The following is a 25,840-nucleotide window of genomic DNA, read 5'->3' as shown; positions in this document are numbered from 1 at the left end:
TGAATGGGGTATCCATGAGTGGGGTGGCAGAGACCCATGGGACAAGATCCTCACTATAGGAGGAGGACCCTACAAATATAGAAAAGAAGGAAACTGAGTTGACCCAGTGGGGTTGGATTGGAAGTGGAGGCATTGGGGTGAACTCATGGTTTTCAATATATATAAATAAATAAATAGATGTGCATACTTAAATATAGGTCTATATTTACATCTGTTAATAGTGAGACACATAAATACATTTATGCTTACACACACAGATACACATAAACTCAGACATAAATCCTACGTCTGACTCAGAAAAGGCCTGGGAATAATGACACCCAAATAGCATTGAGCACACCCAGAATTCACACCTTAGTTTCTCAACAGAGCAGGAAAAGTAAAACGTGAGCTTAGAACATCTTAATACCAAAAAGTAAGAAAGTGTTCAAAGAACGATGAAATCAGAACAGTAAGAAACTGAAGCCAGCTCAAGGGGATTCCCATGGGCCAAATCTGAAATTATTTGAGCATCAAAATAAGGAATGATTGGAACATTTTATAACCCATTGAATAAAATTTGAATAGCTGAGTCCTTACTGTTATAAATAGAAAACATAAACTGAATAAAGAGAATTTTTTCTTACAATAGGATGCACCACTAATAAATGTAGAAGGAATGATAGAATTTTCAAAACCATCATTTGTCAGTCATGCTAGTAATAAATAACTCAGCCCCGTGAAATCATTAATTACCAAGAGAAAAATTAATTTTTCAGTGAAGAAAGCTGGCCGTTGCCACTTTAACAAATCAATCAAGATAAACACCATCAGCTATCAGAGAAACTGAATTTGTCCCCTACCACCTAGTGGGATGGAAAGAACACACTGCTTCTATGGTATTCCTGCCAAAAATACTCCTGTTATGACTTGTATCTAATCTTGAAGACACATCAAAAGAACTGAGAGTAACTCTACCAAGTAACCACCTTGTAATCTTCAAAAGTCAAGAAAGAAACATTGAGAAAGATGGAAGAAAACTGAAGAGACTCAGACTCTGTGCCATATGTGATCCTGGCTTGGGTCCTTCTACTATAAAGGATGTCCTGACAACTGGCAGAACGTGAATGGAGTCTGTAGGTGGCAGTGATAGGTCGGCATTAATTTCCTGATATTGATGGTCATATTGTGGTTCCTTTGGAGAATTAGCCTTGTTTGTAGGAATTACAGACCAGAGCACGTAGGGTAGAGAGCTATTGTGTCAGAGCCTCCTCGCAGATGGTTCATGGAAATAGGGCTCTTTGAATTTGAAATTATTTCAGATTTTTTAAAATAGCAAAATAAATGTCCTTTCAGGCCTATTCACTACTAGAGAAATTATTATTCCCTTTCAAAACTACAGAGGCAGACTTTTAATACAAATCTACAGCCAGAAAATATTTCCTTATTTTGAGATCTTTTATATTTATCAGATAAAAAATAATAAGTTTGCAGATGATCCCTAAGACTGTTTTCTGTTTTAACATACTAAATACACACACAAACATGGCCAATAAAGAATTTTTAAATGGCTGATGGAGCTTTGAATATACTCAGGCTTCTAAACCTGGGGCCAAAAAAACAGTTGAGTACAATTTTAAAAGTAGCATCCCTGCAAAAGAGAGTGTTGGGCTTTATTGTTTTTGTTGTTCCTTTGGAGTGCAGTTAAGAATGTGAACCTGCAAAGCTGCCTATTTGGAACCGTGGCCATCACTTACAAGATACGTGACTCTGACAAAATATTTGATTTTTCTAGGCCTCAGTTTTCACACCTGTAAATTAGGATCGATATATATGCATGCACGTTCAGTTGTGTCTGACTGTTTGCAACCCCATGGACTGTAGCCCACCAGGCTCCTCTGCCCATGGGATTCTCCAGGCAAGAATACTGGAGTGGGTTGCCATTTCCTTCTCCAAGGGATCTTCCTGACCCAGGGCTCGTATATGTGTCCCCTGCATTGGCAGACAGGTTTTTTTTTTATCACTGAGCCACCTGGAAAGCCTGTAAACTAGGATACCAACATTGAAATCACAGGTATGTCAACAGAATGAATGTGATAATATATGACAAGCACTGAGACTGTGGCTCATTGTAAGCACTCAGCAAAGTTGGCTGCTGTTAGTATTTCAAGAGAAGTTAAATTGATTCATCAAAACACTCTAGTATGATTATGTTGCCTTCATTCTCCCTCACCAGGAGTAGAATTACTCAAAGGCAATAACCAGTAATGGTCTCTGCTGTTAAACCTGTCCCAAGATCAAACTAAAGCCTAGAAACAGAGCATGTTTTAGAAGACAGCAGGCACTGTAGTGCCAGTGTTGGTTGAATTTCAGATTGGCTGCTTACAAGCTTACAAGACTTTGGTCTTGGTCTATAAAATGTCTAGAATGTACAAATAATCATAGTGATTGCAAAGGGGTTAAATGAGATAATCTTTGCAAAACTTTCTTTGAACTGGCCCAAAGAATGTCTGCCAAAAACGTGTTGTTGTTGTTTTTTTCTTACTCCTTTAAAGGTGTGAAGTGAAGTCACTCAGTCGTGTCCGACTTTGCGACCCCATGGACTGTAGCCTACCAGGCTTCTCTGTCCATGGCATTTTCCAGGCAAGGATACTGGAGTGGGTTGCCATTTCCTTCTCCATTTAAAGGCATAACTCCATTAAACAGTTAATTTAGAAGAATGGAGGCCTTAGCATTAGAAGTAGTAGCAGAGCATTTGAGGGCATGTTTGAGAATTGTGTTAAGTTCGTCGCTGTGTGTTCCTGCATGGGTTTAGACTACCAACGCTGGGCTTAAATTGCCTCCGAAGGAATTTCAGTTGACAAGAAGCATGCCACATGTTGTGTAATCCCATTCTCGAGAGATGCTGAAGAAGGGTAGATACCCATCTTTGTAGAACAGCATGGATTTAGGGCACGCGAGCCCTGAAACCAGGGACAAAGGAAAGAATCTTGATCCAGTCCCCCATCTCTGTTAAATGAGGAAGAGAATATTCATTTTTCCAGGCTGTAAAAATGTAAGCCTTTCTTCTTGCCAGAAAGGGGTCATGTCATATGCACAAAGTGTATGTGTGTGGTTTCTTTTAAAGAGAAGATGTGCTTCCTTTAAAGAGCATGTAGTTGTTCATCTAGAAGTTAGTGACTCTTGGTCATTGATCTAGGACTTCTTCAGAACTCTGAGTTTCACCAGAAGAGCTCTGAATATGATTTTCTGCCTTCCTTCATTCACTCAGTCACGCAACAAGTATTTGTTGAGAACTCCCTCCTTCTATTCCAGGCACTGTTAGATGTTGACTACTTAAAAAGTAAACAAAACAAAAACAGATTGCTCATGGAAGAGGACCAGTCTCCTGCTCTTAAAATTTCTAATGGGTTTTATGGGAGCTCTTTTCATAGGAGCTGACTTCAAACCGTGAAAATGAGATTCTTTTGGCTCCAGCTCTGGATAGATAGGTGTTTGGTGTGTGTAAAAGCAGGTGTTCTGACTTTGCCTGGAGTTGCCTTCCCTGCAGATTTCCTTCAGGCAGCTTCCCTGTGCCTAGTGGACACCAGTGACCCGGGGGAGAGGTACCCAGTGTTGATAGCTAGTGTGAAATTAAACGTGGCTGGTTGCTGGTGGAATATGTTATGAACTAGAAGCTCTCTGTGTCTGCCTTCAATACAGGGGAGGAGATTTTTCCTTCCCACAATCATGGCGATGTTAACTCTCTCAGCCGACTAGTGGCACAAAGGAAAACTGCCGCCTGGGTCTGCACTGGCGAAAGCAGAAAGCTGCAGTTACGGGCATTTCCCTGCGACAGGGAGCACTGGCAGTGGCTGTGCCGGGAGAGCCGGACGCGGAAAAAGCACCCCATGAGAGCAGTTGGTGGTGACATGCCTCTGTTTTTATCCAGATATGCTAGAAGCATGTTTATTCACTGTGTTGCGTCTGCTGTGATAAGACCCTCTTCCTTCGGATGCCCTAGACCACCGTTTGTTTAGCTGGAGAACTTAATGAGTAATGGATGTGCTTGGCTGGCTGATAGAAAGTATTTCCATAGCCTGCGGCTGTGTTTATAGAGAGCCGGAGAGAGACCACAGGCAGCAATTTGTCTTCTTAGGTATCAGCAAAGTCTTCTCTTTTAACAACTAGGGGATTTATTTTTAACTGCTTGAGTCAGTGTTTGTCAGATGATGCGGACCATCAAACTGCAGATTGAAGTCCCGGGTGCGGGGGAGGCTGGAATGGCAAGGGAAAGGGGGCTGGCTGGGAAAAGGGGTGGGATTTCAGCATCGTGCCTCCGTGGCTCTGCCTCCCAACGTGGGAGAGAGTTTCGGGCTTCCAGCAGCAGGAGTGGATTTGCAGGTCAAGCTGGGAACGAAAGGGTAACGGCTGCCTTCAGCTGCTTAAAGATATAACTGCCCAGGGATCGGGGTATTGTGAGGAGGTGGCCGGCGGCCGGCACCCGGCAGGGGCCAGAAGATTCCCAGTGCCGGCCTCTGCTGGTCGGCAGATTGAGCTTTTCCTCTGCTGGATGCTGCCTGTCTCCAAGAGCCTCTCACCATGATCGATAGCTCCAAGAAGCAGCAACAGGGCTTCCCGGAGATTTTAACTGCTGGCGATTTTGAGCCACTCAAAGAAAAGGAATGCCTTGAAGGGAGCCACCAGAAAAGTCTCAAGGAAGGTCAGTCTGTCTGTGGGCAGAGGGGCAAAACGGTCACATTTACCCTCCCGTGAACCAGGCTGAGTGTGTGTGTCTCCTTCCCACGCCGTGTGTCTGCCCTCCGTCCACTCATGTACCTTATACACTCTAAGTTCTTTGAAATGAAAGCGTAATGCTGTTCTCGGTAGCTCTTTCTGAAGATTCATTAACTGATGGAACTCTAGGGATTTGGCAGTAATACAGTAAGGTGACTTGAGAAGCCAGTCCTCATTTCAGTAAGATGCTTCCAGGTTCATTTTGTCTATTTTCTCATGTTCTCCCATTTTTCTGTGCTCCTCACCCCCACTTTAGGAGAGGCCATTTCCTTTTCGGTCTTACTCAGAACCCTGCTTCTTTTAGGCTGACAAAACACATAATTCCAGGAAAATGGTTTTGGGTTTTTTTCCAATTAACATGTGTATGACTTTTATTGTTTAAAACCAGGAATGTAGCTAACTCTTTCATAGTTATATCTTTAAATGATTAGTTTATCTGGTTATAATGCACATTGCATCTTTTTTTTTTTTTAAAAGCACAGTGCGTACTCTTGTGGTTTTTTTAGCAAAGCATAGAATACGCTTATGAATGCTGTCAGTTATTGTTAGCGGCCACTGCACAGGTACCTCCCTGCTTAAGAAAATGTCCAAAGGCCTGGGCACTGCTGTCCTGTGTCCTGGCACACCAGTGTGGCGAGGCCAGTGCCCAGTGTGCTTTACTCTTGGCAGCTGGAGACCGAGAGCCATGGAGTAAGAGATTCAGAATCTTCTGAGAATAAGTTTTTCCTGAATTTGAGATTTGAAAATCACCCCCCCCCACCAATTGTTGTTTAATTTGAAATTTGTTTCTAGTATTCTTCAGGAGGAAAAAACCCCCACAATAACCTCTCTTCATTTTATCTGCCTTCAGCTCCTGCCACCAGCCACCCTCTCACCTCTCCACTGGCTCTTCCTCGTCTTCTGGAGACCCAAACAGTAAATGTAGTTATCTTCCCCAGCTGCAGTTTGAGCTTCTTTCAAAATGATATTCCGCCTTTCTTTTTTTCATACATTTAGAACTATGAGAATATGATGATAGATTGTTGCGTATTTAAAAGATAAGAAGAAACTGGTTGTTTCTTATTGGAGTTGAACTTTTGGGTACTGGTAGGAAAAAAAAAAACCATCTAGATGGAAACAGACGACACACAATGAAGTATAAATAGCTGTTGCCAGGAGCCAGATAATGGGGTTGCCTCTGCTCCTGGCTGGAAATCGTCTTGTAGATTTCTCATAAAATCGATACCAGTGAAGTTTTTAGGACACGTTCTAGTGTCTCACTGAGGGGAACCTACATTTTTAAAATCATTAACTTAAAAAAGGGATTAATTATGTATCGTATAAGTCAGGTTCTAGTGTTAAGCTCCTATTAGCACCATACATTTTTAACTGTTTTTATGCTAAAAACTGGGAAAGTAGAGGAAAATGGAATTGGAGAAATAAAAAGATGTCACAATAGCAGTATGATAAGGAGCATAGAGAGAAAGAATTAAAAATAAACAGCGTAGGAGAATTATCAACAGGAACAACAAAATTGCCTTGAGATGTACCAATTCTTTCCCTAACCACTGTGACCATGCTTTGAATTTATACAAATTTATACATGTACTACAGTATAATGTCGCAGAGCGAGAGCACAGACCCTAAAGTGAGGTCTACTCGGGAGCAAATCCCATTTTCTAGCTCTGTGACCCTGGACAAGCTCACTGCTCTGAGCCTCAGTGTCCACCTTTGCACAGTGAAGATAAACAGTACCTACTTGGCAGTGTTTTTATGAGATGCCTAGTTTAATGCCAGCGTAACCATCCCTCTTATTTTTTCACCTTTTGTTGCCTTTCCCTTCTACTTAAAATTTAATTTTTAAAATCCTGTATATATTGACAAAGTAGAGAAGTGTTTATATTTATTGTTGTTCAGTCGCCCAATCACACCCAACTCTTTGTGACCCCATGGACTGCAGCACACCAGTCTATTACTTTCATGTAAATTCATCGGTTTAAAGAGGTATACGGGAAGAGAACTTTCATGTTTTTAAACGCTCCACAGAAATGATTGGATGATAAAATGAATCTGTCTCACCACAGCTGCACTGACTATGCTTTGCTTTCTATCTTAACAGACTGTACTTCTGCTAATTTTTTGCTAGAGATGGGGCGGAGGGCAAAAATAACAACCAAACAAAAAAAATTAGATATCAAAAGTGATCTGTTACCTCAAAGGTAGTGATACCGAAAGAGGATTAGACCTGAATTTTAAGTAGAACAGAAAAAACTAGGAGGAATTATGCAGAAAGCTTCTGTTTACCTGGCTTTGTGAAAATGGCTAGATTCCTATGCAGGTTTGAACCCCTGGAATTCAATGTGTCACAGTCACTGTCTGCAGATGAGCACCACCAGTCAGCTTGTCAGACTCGGGCGACAGGCCGCTGCTGAGTTCCGTCTGCTTCTAGGTCCAGGGTCATGCATCAGTTTTATGAATCCGTGAAAGTTGACCGATGTGGCAGCAGTGTTCAAACACTAAAATGCCCTGGAGGCTAATTAGGTCCAATGCCCTCTTGTTAAAAGACAAATTTCGGACCATCAGTCACGTCTATGGTTTATGCCTCATGTTGAGGGATACTAATTTGAAATATTTATTATCTTTCACATGAACCGTATTTGGTGTTCATGTTCATTTTTGGCAAAGTTAGGTTTTGCATTTGTTTGAAAGAACAACTTCTGTGATTTTTTTAAATGCCTGAATCAAATGTTTTCAGGTAATGAAGGAAGGATAGATTTTGATCCATTCAGTTCTAATCATCTAGCCACAGCTGGGTGACGGTGTCTGCTGCAAGGGGTGGGCAGTCTGCTCTGCTTCTCAAGCAGTTGCTCTAGCTCTTACTTATTTGGGAACATATTAGAATTCCTATTGTTGTTGACAGTGCTAGTTAGCTGAAATTATTATAAGGGGGAAAGCAGGTAATCATGGGTTTCAAAGTTTATGTGACACATTAACAAGAAAATTTAGTAATACCTGTTGAAACTTTATGAGAAAAATGTTCCAAGTGTCAACTGCCTGTGAATAGTTGTCACCACATATTAGAAAATTGTTTGGATTATAAAGCACATCTCCTCACAGTTTTATTAATGCTTACATAAGGTTTTTTGATAAATACCTACCTATGGGTATAGTTGGAGAATGTAATTGTTTTCTACTTTAGATGAGAAATAGCAATAAATGTCATAAATTCTTATCAGATTCAAAATAGGACATTTTCCTTAGACTAGTTTCTTTTCTCAAAGCAGCAGTAAGGAATATCAACTTTTGATTTATCCATGAAAAGTTCAGAACATTTTCTAATAGTGCTCAATGTAGATGAGATTTAATTTAATTTCTGGTTCTAACAACTAAAGGATGTTACAAATCACTGACTTGACAACTTACAAATTAATAATCACAAAACTTGAGGGAAATTCCAATAAATTGAGATGATTTAATTCAGATAAGTGGCTTAATATGAAGCATTATCGAGATAGTAAATCATTATGCCAGTGCTACCAGCTAGTTAGTGATATCCCATATTTATCAAAGACAAAATGGTATTAAATTAATTGAAAGAGGAAGAATTGATGTTCAATATACAGAGCTTTCTAATGGTGAAAATAAAATAACCAAAAAAAAAAAGAAAACTGATTTGTATGTTACTTACTTTGGCTAAACTACATGCTCTGACAGACAGCCCCCAAACTCAATGTTTTAACTAATGAAAGTGCATTTTTTGCTTGAAACCTAGTCCCAGGTGGGTTAGGCAGCTCTCCTAGTCAGTGGTCCTCTAAGAAGTGATTCGGGGATCTGGACTGCTTTCATTGTGTGGCTCAGCTGTGGATGTTGAGGGGAGGAATTATAGGTTTAGGGAACCAGATTCCCAGTTCCGTCACAGACTGGGAATAGCAGTCAGGATAAAGTTTGTGGAGTTTGTGGAAGATTGCATCATAGACAGAGAGGTGGATTAACATGGTGCCCTGGGACATGGCCATAGGAGGTCTGTGTGTGGAAAAAAGCACATGTGAGATGTTCTGAGTAGTTGAGCCTGGGAAAAACATTAAATAAACACCTTTATCAAAGCACCAGAACTCTTCTGAGTGACAGGAGTTACACATACTGTACCTGCACTGCACGTTAGCCTCATTTAAATTTAAAATCATTAAAAATGAAGTAAAATCATTATCCACATTTCAACTACTCAGTTGCCACTTGTGGTTAAGAACCGTGCAGCTTATAAACCATTTCCATCACCGCTGGAGATTCTGTTGGGAGACTGCTCATCCCAGGTTTGCAGGTTCACAGTGTCTTAAAACCCAATCCCTGTGCCATTTCCTAAAGAAAGTCATCTGAACCTGTCACCTAAAGTTAATTTCTTCTCTGTCATATCCTCCCAGTGACTGGCTCTGCATCTGTTTATGGCATGTCACCTTTTGCTACTGTGACAGGTGTCTGTACTGTCTTCACTGTGAGACCATACTGTTTCTTAGAGATAGTGTCACTGTTTGAATAATTCTTATGCCTCACCTCCAGTGTCCTGCGTCTCACGGATATATTACTATTATGCATTAAGTATTTGGAGGATATTATATCCCTCCCTGCCTTTTTAAACAATGTAATCGTTTGAATTATTACCTTCAGATATAATTTAAAATTCAGTTATAAATTAATGGCTACCCTAGAACATAAGGCATTGGGGCCTTAAGTCATTGGTGAGGTGTATAAAACCATTTGCCTACACAGAGAATGATCTCTGGATCATTGCTAGATTCATCGAATCTTTATTATTTGATCTTTGTCATCTGCCGCATTCTGCCTTTTTGATTTGCTGCTTGTAATCTTGAAAAGTAAGCAACAAATAAGAGGTAATAGTGGAATCCTGATTCTGTTGTTAATGCAACTAAAATTTATTGTCGTACTAGGAGAAGCAGACAAATAGGAAGTGAAATAGCGCATGCTAGCTAGCCTTCTTCTAGAAATAAAGCACGTGAACTTTGCAACATCTATTTTTGCTTCTTGGGGAGTTTCTTCTTTTTTTATTTTCTGCCAGTGTTCTACATAATTAAAAGTGTTGTACAAGTGAGATATCACTAAATTAATTTTTTTTTTTTACTAAATTTGAAGTGTAAGACAGGTTCTTAAATTCAAATAATATACAGATATGGAGGGAAAAAGTAAAAGATTCCTCTTCCCAGATGTAATTCAGTGTCTTTTTAAAATGGGTATATGCTACCTGTGAGAGGAAATTATATAATTTAACTTTTTATTGGAAATCATAAAATCATAAATCATTTTTTTTAGCAGAAATTTGAGTGCTTCTTCATAGCATCATGCCAGAGGTTATAAACCTCTGTAAGCTGTGGCGTTCAAGGAGCTCAGAGCCTGGAAGGCAGGAAAGTGAGTGATAACATAGAAGTTAAAATACACACAGAGACACACACACATGTAAAAGAGATAGAGGAAACCTCTGTGTGCTTAGGTCCAAACAAGTGAGGATCGAAGACTCCGAGTGCCAGGCGTCTCTCTCATGCTTTGGGCCTTCACTCATCACCATTCCTGAGGCTCACTTCCTCCAGGGTCTCCTGTCTCGGTTAGCAGCGCCTCTGTCCACCCATAGGCTTATGGCGGGAACCTGAATAGGAGGGATCCCTGACACCTTCCTTGACCTCCTCCTCACAGCCTGTCACCAGATCTGGTTGCTGAATCTGTCAGTCCTGCCTCAGAAATACTTCGTTTGTCAACAGCTGTGTTTCACCGCAGCCCACCCTTGTCCAAGTCCCTTTCCTCAAACAGAATCTTAACAGGAATCTTTCCTCACGTAGAGAGAGCCGTCCCGCTGATCTCCGCCCACACTCCGGTCCCTTCAGCAAGTGGAGCCCAGCCTCTGTCTTACTTGTCCCTCCTCAGCTGTTCTCTCCCAGAAGGCCTCTCCCACCCCAGCCCACCCCATTGGCCTGAACAGCTGCAGCTCATCCTTTGACCTGCATCATCGCGTGCAGTTGCTGTGACATCAGGGCCACACGCAATTTGTGACAGTTCTCTGCTCTCCTGCCTTTGTGGGCAAATTGGCGTGCATGTGTGTGTTTGTGTAGGCAGGTAGGCATACCCTTGAACAGCATGCGAGTCAGGAATGGCGAGCCCCCCCGCTGCACGCAGTCAAAAATGGGAGTACTGCTATCTCTGCCTCAGAAACAATGGAGTTGATAAATGAGTCAACCAAGAGCAGGAACTGAAACAGTTTAGGCAGAGGCAGGACTCAGTCCCTGATTCTTTTGATTCCACATATCGTGATCTCTGATTGAACACAGACACCCCCTTCCACCACTTAGTTAACTAAAGATCTGTAAAATGAAAGTACTATAATACAAGTACTATATTTATTGGAAAAAAATCACACATAAATGGACCTGTATAATTCAAACCCATATTGTCCAAGCCTTGTTCAGCTGTGTGTGATGTTTGTGTGTGTCCCATTCCTGAATCCACAAAATGGGAATAAAAACCAAGATATTGAGCCAGGATCAAGAGAGGAGCGTGTGCTTACTATTCTGGGAAAAACTGGAGGTAAATAATATCCTACTGTTTTCCTGTTTTGTTGTTAATTGTCTTTTTATTCAGAGAGGCTGCCTAAGGAGTTTACACTAAGACATTGCAGAATCTTTTGTACAGCGTACATTTTCCCATTTTAGAGGGATTAGGAAAGAGCTCTCAGCTGTCAGCACCTCTACCTAGAGCTGCACACTGAGAGTCTAATGTAGCAGGGAGACAGAATCTTCGATTAACCCCAAATAAGAAAAATAAACATTATTTTTTTTGGAACCATGGAGGGTTAAGAATCATCTAGGCATATAATGGGTGCAGAATGAGCATGGTCCTACAGGTTAAAAATTGTCTGGAAAATCAAGTTTTTTTAAGCCTCTTTACAGTGCTGGTGATAACCAATTAAGCAGATGATTTTACTTTAGAAGTGCCTGTTATTTGTGGTATACTTCCATTTTCCCACTGTGTCCTTTATTTCCACTTTTTAACCAAGTGAGATTTCTTTAAATGCACATAGGTACATATAATATCTTTCTGTATGTCTGCCACAGGCTAATGTTGTCCCTGCCGTTCTGTACCAGGTTCCCTGCCTTGACATCCCGTTGTCATAGCATGAGAAGCATACTTTAAATTCATTCCAACTTTTGACAAAAAGGAGAGGGGAATTTGTGTGAAGGTATGATCAGTTTAAAGAAACATGCCCCATTTTTAGCAGCCTGTTTCCATGGAAACAGAAGCAGCAGCCAACCACAGAGTTATCAAAGTGCCTGTAAATTTCCAAGGCTGAGTGTTGAAAATATTGTCTTCCTGACCTCGTGCTGCAGATTAATGCAGGAAACCTACAGTGCGTCAGCCTGGACTGCTTGCATGTTTAGTTTTTACTTCATTTTTGCTCTTTCATTTCTAATAGAGAGTCAATGCTGCATTCTTGACTGTGACCTATTCCACAGTTTGTACCACCTGCCTCTTCTCCCACACCCCTCACCCCCAGTGGACTTCGTAAGGGTGCAGTAGACTTTTGGATGAAAGGTTGTATTTCTGTCTGAGGCAGTCTAAGGCTAACTTTCTTTTTTATGTATTTGTTTGTTTGGGCTGCACTAGGTCTTCATTGCTGTGCGTGGGCTTTCTTTAGTTGCATTCGAGCGCCGGCTCCTCTCTAGTTGCGACGTGCAGGCTTCTTACTGCAGTGGCTTCTCTTCTTGCAGAGCACGGGCTCCAGGCAGCCAGGCTTCAGTAGTCGCAGCACACTGGTGCGATATCGTGGCTCGTCCTCTGGAGCACAGGCCCAGTAGTTGTGGCACAGGGCTTAGCTGCTCTGAGGCATGTGGGATCTTCCTGGACCAGGGATCAAACCCATGTCCTCTTCATTGGCAGGCAGATTCTTAACACTGGACCACCAGAGAAATCCTAAGGTTACCTTTCAAACACTTACTTGCATGTTTTTTTTTTAATTAACAATGTTGTCTTTCCTTTTTCTAAATGGAAAATAATCATGATATAAAAATTCCTGCTTAAAATGCTGTTTGTACTTGGTAGTATCAGAGGTTTAGATTTATGTGTATACTGTCACTCTGATTTTGCTTCAGACAGGAGGTGGTGGTTGGAGTTTGCTTAATCAGTGCAGATAGCATGACTCTTACAAGACAAACCACCATTTTATTTCTGGCCTTTTTGTATTCCTTTATTTTAAACAACTTGAAGAATAACTTTATTTTATAACTGGCAAATTAGACCCATGAAAATAAAACAAAAGGTCTGTAATCTTCGGTTGCTTCTTTTTACCATCTATGAGAGTACTTAAGTGCTTTTTGTTGTTACTGTTCAGCTGCTAAGTTATGTCTGACTCTTACAACTGCAGCATGCCAGGCTTCCCTGTCCTTCATTATTTCTCTCGAGTTTGAGTCCGTGATGCCATCCAACCCTCTCATCTTCTGTCAGCCCTTCTCCTCTTGCCCTCAGTCTTTCTCAGCATCAGGGTCTCTTCCAGTGGCCAAAGTATTGGAGCTTCAGGTGGCCAAAGTACTGGAGCTTCAGCTTCAGTACTGCCCTTCCAGTGAATATTCAAAGTTGGTTTCCTTTAGGATTGACTTTTACACTTCTCTAATACAAGCTGAATTTCACATTAATTGTAAATGGAGGTGAAATTACTGTCTACCAGTTTTCCAGGCTCTTCTTTACTCCTTTGCCCTTAGCCTTCCCTTTTTCAGTCGTCTTTTACCTTCAAAACAATATAATTAGATTTAAATATAATTAGATGTCACCAACATCAATTCCAAAATGTCTGAAGCCTTAAATTCATACAACTAAGCAAGACAAGTGTTAGTTCTGTCCCATGATAATCACTTGCCACATACAAAATCCTCTTGGTATTATTCTTAAATTTGGCTAGAATTCTCTTTCTATAAAAAATAGTAACTCAGTTATATGCTGTAAGTACATCATGCAACATTAAGTAAAACACATTTATTTATTAAAGTTTCTATATGGCGAGCACTGTAAAAGGTGCTATAGAATATAAGGACAAAGTCTAGAAGGGGAGTTAGAGGCCCCACCCAGAACAACAAAACCTAGAATTTGGTGTGGCAGGGAATGCAATGTAATATATAGTTGTTATTGTAGTCATCAAATCATTAGAAGACAAAGTCACCATTGATGGTTAATGGAATTATGATGGTGAGGGAGGCTAGCCAGCCATGGGTGGGAATTAAGAAATTTGATTATTGAGTAATTGGTTTCTTAAGGTCTGTTGTTCTGCCAACTGTTCCATTTTTTCTGTTGAGATAAAATTCACTTAACATAAAAGTAACTATTTTAAAGTGAACGATTTCAGGGGCATTTAACGTATTCACGGGGTTGTGCGACACCTCTATCTACTTCCAAAATGTTTTCATTAGTCCAAGGGAACACCCTGTGGTCATGAAGCAGTTACTTCCCGCCAGTTTCAGGCAGTCACCAGAGTAGCTGTCTCTTTGTATTTACCAGTTCTGGATATTTCACATCTATGGAGAAGGCGATGGCACCCCACTCGAGTACTCTTGCCTGGAAAATCCCATGGACAGAGGAGCCTGGTAGTCCATGGAGTCGCTAAGAGTTGGACACGACTTCACTTTTCACTTTTCACTTTTCATTTTCCTGCATTGGAGAGGGAAATGCAACCCACTCCAGTGTTCTTGCCTGGAGAATCCCAGGGACAGGGGAGCCTGGTGGGCTGCCGTCTCTGGGGTCACACAGAGTTGGACACAACGGAAGTGACTTAGCAGCAGCAGCAGCAGCATGAAATCATAAAATATTCGACCTATTGCCGTCTGGCTTCTTTTACTTAGTGAAATATTTTTCGAATTCATCCATGTTGTCACACATACAGTGCTTCCCTTCTTTTACAGCTGGATAATATCCCACTCTATGGATAGACTAGATTTGCTGGGCCGTTCATGTGTTGTTGACATCAGGACTGTGCTCACCTTTTGGCTGTTGTGACTAGTGCTGCTATGAACATGAGTGTGTATGTGTGTGTTTGAGAACCCGTTTTCAGTTCACCTAGAAGTGGAATTGCTGGGCTGCAACTGTTCTTAACTTAAAAATTTTATGTGATGAGCTTGAGAAAGAACTGCCAAATGTTCTAATTTTGTATCTGTGGTCTTTTTCTCTGATAAAAAATGATATAGTTCAGAGCCATTGAGTGACTTGCTTGTTTCTGGACTGACTTCTCTCCCCTAAGCTGTTACATTATGAGTTGGAGCATTTTAGGGAAAAATAACCATGTTTTTCTTTTCCAACTTGTTCTTCACAGTCTGCAATGAGTATTTCAGACCTTCTTCACTGGCCTCAAACTGACTTTTCCTTCATATGCATCTCATTTTGAACAGATGATCTTTCCTCCTCCTCCTCTGAGAAATTAAAAGCCATCATTTGAAACTTTGCTGGACATGCCAGCCCAAATCTGTAAGCCCACCTGCAGCCACAAGCAATTCTCTGTGCCCTCCTGTCACGGGGGAAGTGACGTTCTGCTTTCCTCTGAGTCCCACCCCGCTTCAGGAACCCTGCTGCCTCTTACTCTCTCTCTTGTTCTCATTCATATTCATTCATTTCCGTTCTCTCCCTCCCCAACCCCACCCCTTTCCCTCTTGCTCTTTATCACTTATAAACCTGTTCAGGTATGTTCCAAGCTTAAGTTGCACACCTCTCAAGCCTTCACCTCCCTCCCACCTTGCTGCTCAACGTCTTGAAAGCATTTCTTCCATTACTGTCATTCTCACACTCACCCCTCCTTCCTGCCTAACCTCTTTGAGTCCCATTTCCATGTATCACTCCACAGACCAGCTCCTCCGTGTAGCAGCAGCAGCAGCATTGGGCCCAGTTGGTCATGAGTGCCTTCTGGAAGCACTTTTACACACACTGTCCAGGCTCCTCCTCTTCCTTGGGCATCTTCCGCTTGTTTCCTTTTTTGGACTTTCACCTCCATCTGACCTATAAAAGTGGGCTTTAAGTTGCATTTCCAAGGAGCTTGCTCCTGGGTTTGCTTCTTGCTTCCTCCTCCTATATTCTATTCTCTACCTTGGCAAACTAGGCTTCAAATACTACATAAGTGACAACTTCCAAATTTTAGTCTCCTGCCAAGACCTACCTTCGAAATCTGGAACCGTGGAACCAATTGTCACTTTGCCATCTCCACTTCTAATTCAGGCATATCCAAGACTGAGCTCCCTGAATGGCCACCGTGTGTTCTTTATCTCAGTTAATGGTCTACCCAGGTTCTTAAGCCAGAATCCCAGGCACCATCTTCATCTTTTCTCCTTCAAACACAACATCCAGTCCTTTACCACATAGTGTTGATTTTGTTCTAAGTATGTATCAAATCTCTCCATTACATCTCTCAGCTGTGTTGGAGTTGAAGGAAAAAAAATGAGAAGCGTTATGCTTACTAGGTTTCTATCCTGGAATATGAGAAAAATTCTACCAAATTTATAAATCAATATATGGTTTACAAGCGAGAACTTAACCAGTTCTTCTGACACCCACTGTAAATATCTCTGCATTCAGTCAAAAACCAGCCCCATCAGCCTCACTGATGCTTTTGATCACTCTTGTTCCCTTACTGGTCACTAGTTATATCAAATGTTACTGTTACTTTGGCATGATATTGTTGGTAGTTGTGGCTAAGAGTAAGTGATCTTTGTTTCTGAATTTAAAAATTACTTTACGGCCTGATGATGTATACTGTGGGGAAGGGATGAACAGAAAGGTCCTCTTTTATCTTGTAAATGGGGAAATAGATTGGTGTAACCATTCAGATTGCAAAGTGACTCTATCAAAATTTCAGATGTGTGTATTTGTATTTAAGTGTTTATACACAAGCACAAACATATGGGATGCCACAAAATGAAGAAAATCATTGCAGCACTGTTAATAACAATAATAGCAGGAAATCTGGGACTTAAGAGTATACGATTGATACATCCACATGTTAGCTATAGCCATTAAGAAGAATGACCTAGATTCCATGTTGGTTTTTTTTTTTTTTAAGTAAATATCAAACTGTGTGAATGGCATGATCCCATCCCATGTATTTCCTTTGCATAGTCTATATTTAACATTGCCAGAATATTCACAAAACATTCTCTAGAACCATAGAAATTTAACAGTGGTTACCTCTTTGGAGGAGGACTGGAGGTCTCTGGTAGGATGGACTAGCTTTCACTTTTTTTTTTAATTGAAGTATGGTTGACTTACAATATTGTGTTAGTTTCAGGTGTATCACAAAATGAGTCATATTTTTAGATTATTCTCCATTAAAAGTTATTACAAGACATTGAATGTAGTTCCCTGTGCTATACAGTAAATCTTTATTGCTTATGTGTTTCTTATAGTAGTTTGTATCTGTTAATCTTATATATATACCACATCTTCTTAAATCAGTCATCTTGATTGTCACTTGGGTTGTTTCCATGTCTTGGCTGTTGTAAATAGTAAGCTGGGGTCCATGGGTCTTTTTGAAATAGTGTTTTCATTTTTTCTGGATACATATGCAGGACTGGGATTGCTGGATTATATAGTAACTCTGTTTTTGGCTTTTTAAGGAACCTCCATTCTGTTTTCCATAGCAACTGCACCAATTTACATTCTCACAAACAGTGTACAAGGGCTGCCTTCTCTCTATACCTTCTCCAACATTTATTATTTGTAAACTTTTTGATGATGGCCATTCTGATCAGTGTGAGGTCATTGTGGTTTTGATTTTCATTTCTCTAATAATTAGCATATTGAACCTCTTTTTCATGTACCTCTTAGCCATCTGTATATCTTCTTTGAAGAAATGTCTGTTTCGGTCTTCTGCCCATTTTCTGATTGGGGTGTTTGATTTTTTTTTTTTTTTTTAATATTGAGCTACAGTATGATCTGTTTGTATATTTTGGGTATTGTCAGTAGTGTCATTTGCAAATACTTTCTGCCAGTGCAATAGACTGGGTTTTCATTTTGTTTATGATTTCCTTTGCTGTGAAAAAGCTTTTGCTTCTTTTGCCTACAGAGACTGATCTGAGAAAACATCTTTTACTTTTTTTAATGCCCTTTTTTATGTGCATGTTTCACTTTTATTTTAATAGAAATATTCTTACAAAACATGAGTTTTTAAATAGAGAAATTATTGGTACATATATTGATACATTCCTGAATCCCAGGCTTAGAAGGAAAGGATTCAAGATGTGACTGCTTACTCTGTGACTACAAAATACCCATTCACAGTAAAGCACTAAAAATATGGGAATCTTTACAGAACTAACCTCATGGACTGTAGCCCGCCAGGCTCCTCTGTCCATGGGATTTCCCAGGCAAGAATACTGGAGTGGGTTGCCATTTCCTCCTCCAGGGTCTTATTTAGAGGCCAGTTAACCCCTCCTGTATCTAAGTTCAAAAGATAATATGAAGATGTGGTTTTTCTAAATTGTTTTGTTATTCTAGGACCAGGCACCTAAATACATTTAACAATGCATAATAAATTTTTGCCAAAGTCCAACTACTTCATTCTCTTAACTAGTCAAACATCTTAAAAAATAATTAAAAAAAACTGGAACCAGGTCTGTTTTTTACCTAATATTATCTTCAGAGTCAATACATAGTCAACACTAGAGTATTCTTTAGTTTCCCATCTTTGCTTTTGCCGTCGATTTACCCAGCCTTCATTTGACTGGCTCAGGGTTTGCCTGTGTTTTTTCTCCCCTCATAATTCTGTAGTTTATTCTGTCCTGTGTCTTGTGATTAAATAACATACATTAAATCTTCTCTCTGCCTTGCAGACAAACACTCATCTCTCCCCACACCTACTCATCCCACCCTCCTTCATACCCCATAATTGAAACTAGCTGTTTATAAAGAATTTCTAAGACCATGGCTGCCTGCTATACTGCTTCCCAGAAAGTGTCATTTCTGCCTTGTTTCTGTAATATACAGTCCTCAGATGTCCCCTTGCAAGTCCCCTGGCCAAAACCTGTGCTTTGTTTTGGCTCATTCAACTCATGCTAAACTGCTGTATGTTGTTTAAAATGCTGCTAATATGAGTTTTTTTCTTTAGAGTGAAAGGCACTTTAATTATGTCATATTATGGAAACATTTCAAACATTCTAATTATAGAAACAAAAGAGAATAGAGATAATCATCTTGGCTCAGAAAGCAGCTAAACATTTGAAGGGGGTATAAATATTATATGAAAGACATTAAGGGTTTTGTTTTTGTTTTTAAATATTGGAAATTAATCTTAAAATCTTGTTCTAGACGTGCTTTAATCCATTTAAGATTCAGGAGAAAGGAACTAAAAGATGATACTTTTTACTATCTGAGCTATTTCTGATGGTGAAGAAGAATGACATTTCCTCTTTGCTATTAGATAAGCTACCTTTCATTTTTCAGAATGGTGGTTAAAATAAAGTTTTTACTTTTCTTGTATATAAAAAAGAGCAAGTTCAAAACATTTATGTTGGGACTTCCATGGTGGTCCAGTGGTTGAGAATCCACCTTTCAACACAGGGAATGCGAGTTCAATCCCTGGCCAGAGAACTAAGATCCCATGTGCTGTTAGGCAATAAAGCCCACCAGCCACAACAAATACCCAGCACAGCTAAAATAAACAAACAAAAACCACATATGTTGACACAGTATTGTTTTTTGTCTGTTGTAACAAGGAATAACACCAAGAATTTTCAAAATTATATGCATTTTTCTCTTTGTTGAAATGTAGTAGGAAACATGAATGTTAACCCTAAGAGGTAATAACCCACATCATCTTGGAAAAATTCACAAATTAGTTAGAACATTTTCCTCTAAATGCAGCAGATATGAAGTCGTCTGTATTCATGTTTTCACGTGTCTACTATAATTTCAAAGATGATGGTTTGCAAAAGTCTGCTTGCTTTATGGCCACGCCTTATATGGACCACATAAAGATACTCCTCCTTGTAGGAATTAAGGAAATAACTGGAAATTAGGAATAAACTTTACCAAAAAAATCCACCATAGCATTAGCTATGGGAGTTGCAAAAATTGGAAACAACCTACGTGATCAATAATAGGGATATGTTTAATAAAGTATGCATGTCCACCCTCATTCCAAGATGCCATTTGCCTAAAACTATGTATCGTGTTTGACACATTTGTCTCACTAGTATGATGCTTTGTTTGTTTGTTTTAAACCAAACAAGGGGGCTGTTGATGTTTTCTTTACCCTTTCTATTTTACTCCTTTCTTTGAAGACTCCCTCACGAGGAAGGAAAAATCCTACTGCTGGGGACTCTCCAACAGACAGGGACCACCATGTTCCAGAAGTGTCAGCCTTTGAACTAGAGAGTGTTCTGACCCTTTTCTCTTCTCAGTATTCTTTTCTTGGGATTCTGCCTCTTGAATATGACCACCCTGATTTCAGACAAGCATTAACTTCGGCATTCACAAAAGAATGTCAGAGTATGCAGACATTTGGGTGCTTTCAGATCCACAGGTCATCTCTCTGGTTATTTTTGTTCCTAGTGAGGTACAGTGGGAACATACTATTCTCAATAAACTGTAAGTTATCAGGGAAAAGATCTTCACGTTAGAGCATAATTGATTCAGAGAATTGCAAAACATTCTAATATGAGAACCATGTGCATATATTTTTTGACTCATTAATTTTTTCTTTGCTGTGTGTAATAGAACCTTATCTCAATTGCTTCAGTTCTAAATGAGATGTCAGTGAAGTTTTGTGGTCCTATGGCCCCCAAAAGAAGTAGATAAAAATTTTTTTTTGGTATTGAGTAAAGAATGACATTTATATTTAGCAATGAATACAAAAATATATTTAAAAGCCATTTTACAGTCACATCCCTTTTTGAAGTATATGTAAGAGTGGGCTGTGCTCTGCAGTTCAGCACAAGCAAAAAGCAAGGCTGTGACGTGAGGGCTGCAGCTCCCACAGATCAGGCCTTGGGGTTAACTGCAAGTTGGAACCATTATGGGCATTTCATTTGAGCCTGGTCCAAACAGGCTCATCACACACTTGCTTTTTAAAAAAAAAAAAAAAAAAAAAAAACTGTCTTCCTTCCCTACCGTTTAAGAAATACACACAGGTAATTTTTTTCTTTTTTGGCATATTGACACCCCTAAAGTGTGCCCTTAATAATCCTAACCTTGGTTTTCACCCATGGTCTGAAATAAAAATTAAATGTGGAAACTTAAAATTGAATGTAGGGTAAACCAAGGAAAATGTTTTTCATAGTTACTTCATTTGTTACTCTTTTTTGAAATCAGTTCACTTTCCGGATAGAAACAGAGATGCTATGAAAGGAATCTGCCTGAGAAATCTTGGGGAAAATATATATATATTATTAAATTTGGCCAACAGGATTTCCCCATTTTGTGATATGTACCTTGTTTTCTACACATTTAGTGATTCATTTACTCTTTTAATTAAAATGATTAGATATCAGTTGATTTATGGCTTTCTTAGAACTTCTAGAATGAGGTACACTGTTACGTTTGTACACAGATTATTAAACTTAAAGGTCTTAATTCAGAAATTTTCCCTTGGATCATTATTAGTATCTTATAAGTCTAATTTTTATTATGAAGTTGGCCTTCTTTAAAGCTATTTAAGATTTATTCCAGATGGAGTAAGTTCCTCCAGATATATTAATCTTTCCTTAAAATACATTTTTGCTATTAACTTATTTTTAAAAAAACTAGGGAATCTTACATTAGTAAGATTAGTAAGACAATGTGTAAGCCAACTATTTTTGTTTATTTGCTAAGTATGATGTGATTTTATTTATAAAAAAAATACTAGCTTTTATTTTATTAACTTAAAATTATTAACTGACTAAGCAAAAAATATGCCGAAAGAACTTCAGAGGTCACCCAACGGGCAGAAATCACAAACGGGTTTTTTGTTTTTGTTTTTGTTTTTTGACGGGTTGAATGGTGCCAGGTAATATCCCTATTCAATTCTGAAATAGAAGATTAATTAAGCTTAATTATACCTCCTCTGGACCCTACGGTTGCATGTAAACTCCAATGGTGATTATTTCCTTTTTACAGTGCTCCAGCTGAGGCTGCAACAAAGGAGGACGAGAGAGCAACTAGTGGACCAGGGCATCATGCCACGTAAGGCTGACGCATCCTCGTCATTCTAATGTGATGTAACAACACGGGCATGTCTGAGAAGAAGCTGCATCACACTCTGCTTTCAGTGTTGTCCATTTAATCCATATACAATTATTCAGTGAATTTACAAGGAAAAACCAGGCATCAGCATTGCTGATAGAATCATTTAAAGTACATTCTGGAAACCAGATGCAACTTAAAAGATGGACTTGGATTTTATATTATCAAAAAGCACCTTTAAATTTCTGTAATTAGGGTAATACCAGTTCTTCAATTCAAATTCCAGCCATAGTTTTAAAATAACTGAAATAATTACTCTAGATCTAAGTGAATCCAAAGATACTTGCGAAAGTAGCGTAATAAATTAATTCAAAACCTTATTTAATTCAAATTATCTTTGCTAGATGATGGTCTGTATAATTATGCATCTCAATTACAGGATGAATAAACATCCTATTTATAATTAATAAAATCTTCCTTGCCCAAGTAAAGATATTTTCCCAAGTAGCTTTAAGCTTCATCCCTTCATTTTTGAGTTGATTAATTTTAGAATATTTGTCCAAGGTGATTCTTTCCCTTTAATCACCAAACACAGCACTGCCCATCAACAGAAAATTAGATTAAAGATTTACTGAGCATGGCCTTGCTCATCAGAATAAGACCCAGTTTCCCCCTCAGTCAGTCTGTCCCATCAGGAAGCTTCCATAAGCCTCTTATTCTTATCCATCAGAGGGCAGACAGAATGAAAACCACAATCACAAAAAACTAATCAAACTGGTCACATGGACCACAGCCTTGTCTAACTCCATGAAACTATGAACCATGATATATAGGACAACTCAAGATGGGCGGGTCATGGTGGAGAGGTCTGACGGAATGTGGTCCACTGGAGAAGAGAATGGCAAACCACTTCAGTATTCTTGCCTTGAGAACCCCATGAACAGTATGAAAAGGCAAAAAGATAGGACACTGAAAGATGAACTCCCCAGGTTGGTAGGTGCCCAATATGTTACTGGAGAACAGTGGAGAAATAACTCCAGAAAGAATGAAGAGACAGAGCCAAAGCAAAAACTACACCCAATTGTGGATGTGATTGGTGATGGAAGTAAAGTCTGATGCTGTAAAGAGTAATATTGTATAGGAACCTGGAATGTTAGGTCCATGAATCAAAGTAAATTGGAAGTGATCAAACAGGAGATGGCAAGACTGAATATTGACATTTTAGGAATTAGTAAACTAAAATGGACTAGCCGCTGCTGCTAAGTCACTTCAGTCGTGTCTGACTCTGTGTGACCCCGCAGATGGCAGCCTACCAGGCTCCCCCGTCCCTGGGATTCTCCAGGCAAGAATACTGGAGTGGGTTGCCACTGCCTTCTCCAAAACGGACTAGAATGGGTGAATTTAAATCAGATGACCATTACATCTACTACTGTGGGCAAGAATCCCTTAGAAAAAATAGAGTGGCCCTTATAGTCAACAAGAGTCCAAAATGCAGTACTTGGATACAATCTCAAAAATGACACAGTGAGGTCTGTTCATTTCCAAGGCAAACCATTCAGTATCACAGTAATCCAAGTCTATCCCCCAACTAGTAATGCTGAAAAAGCTGAAGTTGAACAGTTCTATGAAGACCTACAAGACCTTCTAGAACTAACATCCAGAAAAGATGTCCTTTTCATTATAGGGGATTGGAATGCAAAAGTAGGAAGTCAGGAGATACCTGGGGTAACAGGCAAATTTGGCCTTGGAGTACAAAAAGAAGCAGGGCGGAGACTAACAGAGTTTTGCCAAGAGAACGCACTGGTCAAAGCAAACATCCCTCTTCCAACAACACAAGAGAAGACTGTACACATGGACATCACCAGATGGTCAATACCAAAATCAGATTGATTATACTCTTTGCAGCCAAAGATAAGAAGCTCTATACAGTCAGCAAAAACAAGACTGGAAGTTGACTACGGCACAGATCATGAAATTCTTATGGCCAAATTCAGGCTTAAATTGAAGAAAGTAGGGAAACCACTAGACCATTCAGGTATGACCTAAATCAAATCCCTTATGATTATACAGTGGAAGTGACAAACAGATTCAAGGGATTAGATCTGATAGAGTACCTGAAGAACTGTGGACAGAGGTTCGTGATATTGTACAGGAGGCAGTGATCAAGACCATCCCCAAGAAAAAGAAATGCAAAAAGGCAAAATGGTTGTCAGGAGACCTTACAAATAGCTGAGAAAAGAAGAGAAGTGAAAGGCAAAGGAGAAAAGGAAAGTTATACTCATTTGAATGCAGAGTTCCAAAGAATAGCAAGGAAAGATAAGAAAGCCTTCCTTAGTGATCAGTGCAAAGAAATAGAGGAAAATAACAGAATGGGAAAGATTAGAGATCTCTTCAAGAAAATTAGAGATACCAAGGGGAAATTTCATGCAAAGATAGGAACAGCAAAGGACAGAAATGGTATGGACCTAACAGAAGCAGAAGATATTAAGAAGAGGTGGCAAGAATACAGAGAACTATACAAAAAAGATCTTCATGACCCAGATAACCATGATCACAATGCTGTTGTGATCACTCATCTAGAGCCAGACATTCTGGAATGCAAAGTCAAGTTGGCCTTAAGAAGCATCACTAAGAACAAAGCTGGTAGAGGTGATAGAATTCCAGTTGAGCTATTTCAAATCCTAAAAGATGATGCTGTGAAAGTGTTGCACTCAATAGGCCAGCAAATTACTCAGCAGTGGCCACAGGACTGGAAAAGGTCAGTTTTCATTCCAGTCCCAAAGAAAGGCAATGCCAAAGAATGTTCAAGCTACTGCACAACTGCACTCATCTCACATGCTAGCAAAGTAATGCTCAAAATTCTCCAAGCCAGGCTTCAACAGTATGTGAACCATGAGCTTCCAGATGTTCAGACTGGATTTAGAAAAGCCAGAGGAACCAGAGATCAAATGTCAACATCAGTTGGATCATCAAAAAAGCAAGAAAGTTCCAGAAAAACATCTATTTCTGCTTTATTGATCACACCAAAGCCTTTGACTGTGTGGATCACAACAAACTGTGGAAAATTCTTAAAAGAGAAGGAATACCAACCCATCCTACCTGCCTCCTGAGAAATCTGTATGCAGGTCAGGAAACAACAGTTAGAACTGGATATGGAACAACAGACCGGTTCCAAATCAGGAAAGGAGTACGTCAAGGCTGTATATTGTCACCCTGCTTATTTAACTGATATGCAGAGTAAATCATGCGAAATGCTGGGCTGGATGAAGCACAAGCTGGAATCAAAGATTGCTGGGAGAAATATCAATAAACTCAGATATGCAGATGATCCCACCCTTATGGCAGAAAGCAAAGAAGAACTAAGAGCCTCTTGATGAAAGTGAAAGAGGAGAGTGAAAAAGTTGGCTTAAAGTTCAACATTCAGAAAACTAAGATCATGGCATCTGGTCCCATCACTTCATGGCAAATAGATGGGGAAACAATGGAAACAGTGTCAGACTTTATTTTCTTGGGCTCCAAAAATACTGCAGATGGTGACTGTAGCCATGAAATTAAAAGTCACTTGCTCCTTGGAAGAAAAGCTATGCCAAACCTAGACAGCATATTCAAAAGCAGAGACATTACTTTGCCAACAAAGGTCTATCTAGTCAAAGCTATGGTTTATCCAGTAGTCATGTATGGATGTGAGAGTTGGACTATAAAGAAAGCTGAGCACCGGAGAATTGATGCTTTTGAACTGTGGTGTTGAAGAAGACTCTTGAAAGTCCCTTGTACTGCAAGGATATCCAACCAGTCCGTCCTAAAGGAGATCAGTCCTGATTATTCATTGGAAGCTGATTATTTCATCTGAAGCTGAAACTCCAATACTTTGGCCACCTCGTGCAAAGAGTTGACTCATTGGAAAAGACCCTGATGCTGGGAA

General features: G+C 39.7%; 1 protein-coding gene and 1 long non-coding RNA gene across 10 annotated transcripts in view; one reads left to right on the top strand and one right to left on the bottom strand.

The window, feature by feature from the left end:
• Positions 1-25,840, top strand: part of MRTFB (myocardin related transcription factor B) — a 291,761-nt gene that overhangs the window by 216,115 nt on the left and 49,806 nt on the right. For 8 of the 9 annotated variants that reach the window (XR_011462594.1, XM_070362295.1, XM_070362299.1 and 5 more), the window contains one exon: positions 21,853-21,918. Coding sequence is in view for 8 of the 9 variants with exons in the window: in XM_070362295.1 (XP_070218396.1) it covers positions 21,853-21,918 (66 nt within the window). In the remaining variant the exon portion in view is untranslated. Of the gene's footprint in view, positions 1-4,303; positions 4,682-21,852; positions 21,919-25,840 lie in introns of those variants that run through there. The other variant, XM_070362300.1, reaches the window with a different exon arrangement.
• Positions 13,406-25,840, bottom strand: part of LOC138985553 (uncharacterized) — an 87,950-nt gene continuing 75,515 nt past the window's right edge. Inside the window, exon 4 of the long non-coding RNA XR_011462596.1 lies at positions 13,406-13,513. This is a non-coding gene — a long non-coding RNA (uncharacterized lncRNA). The remainder of the gene's footprint in view (positions 13,514-25,840) is intronic.

This window comes from Bos mutus, chromosome 25, assembly GCF_027580195.1.
Source record: "Bos mutus isolate GX-2022 chromosome 25, NWIPB_WYAK_1.1, whole genome shotgun sequence".
NCBI lineage: Eukaryota > Metazoa > Chordata > Mammalia > Artiodactyla > Bovidae > Bos > Bos mutus.
The sequence above is the reverse complement of the archived record's forward strand: the minus strand, read 5'-3'. Positions and strand labels throughout refer to the sequence as shown.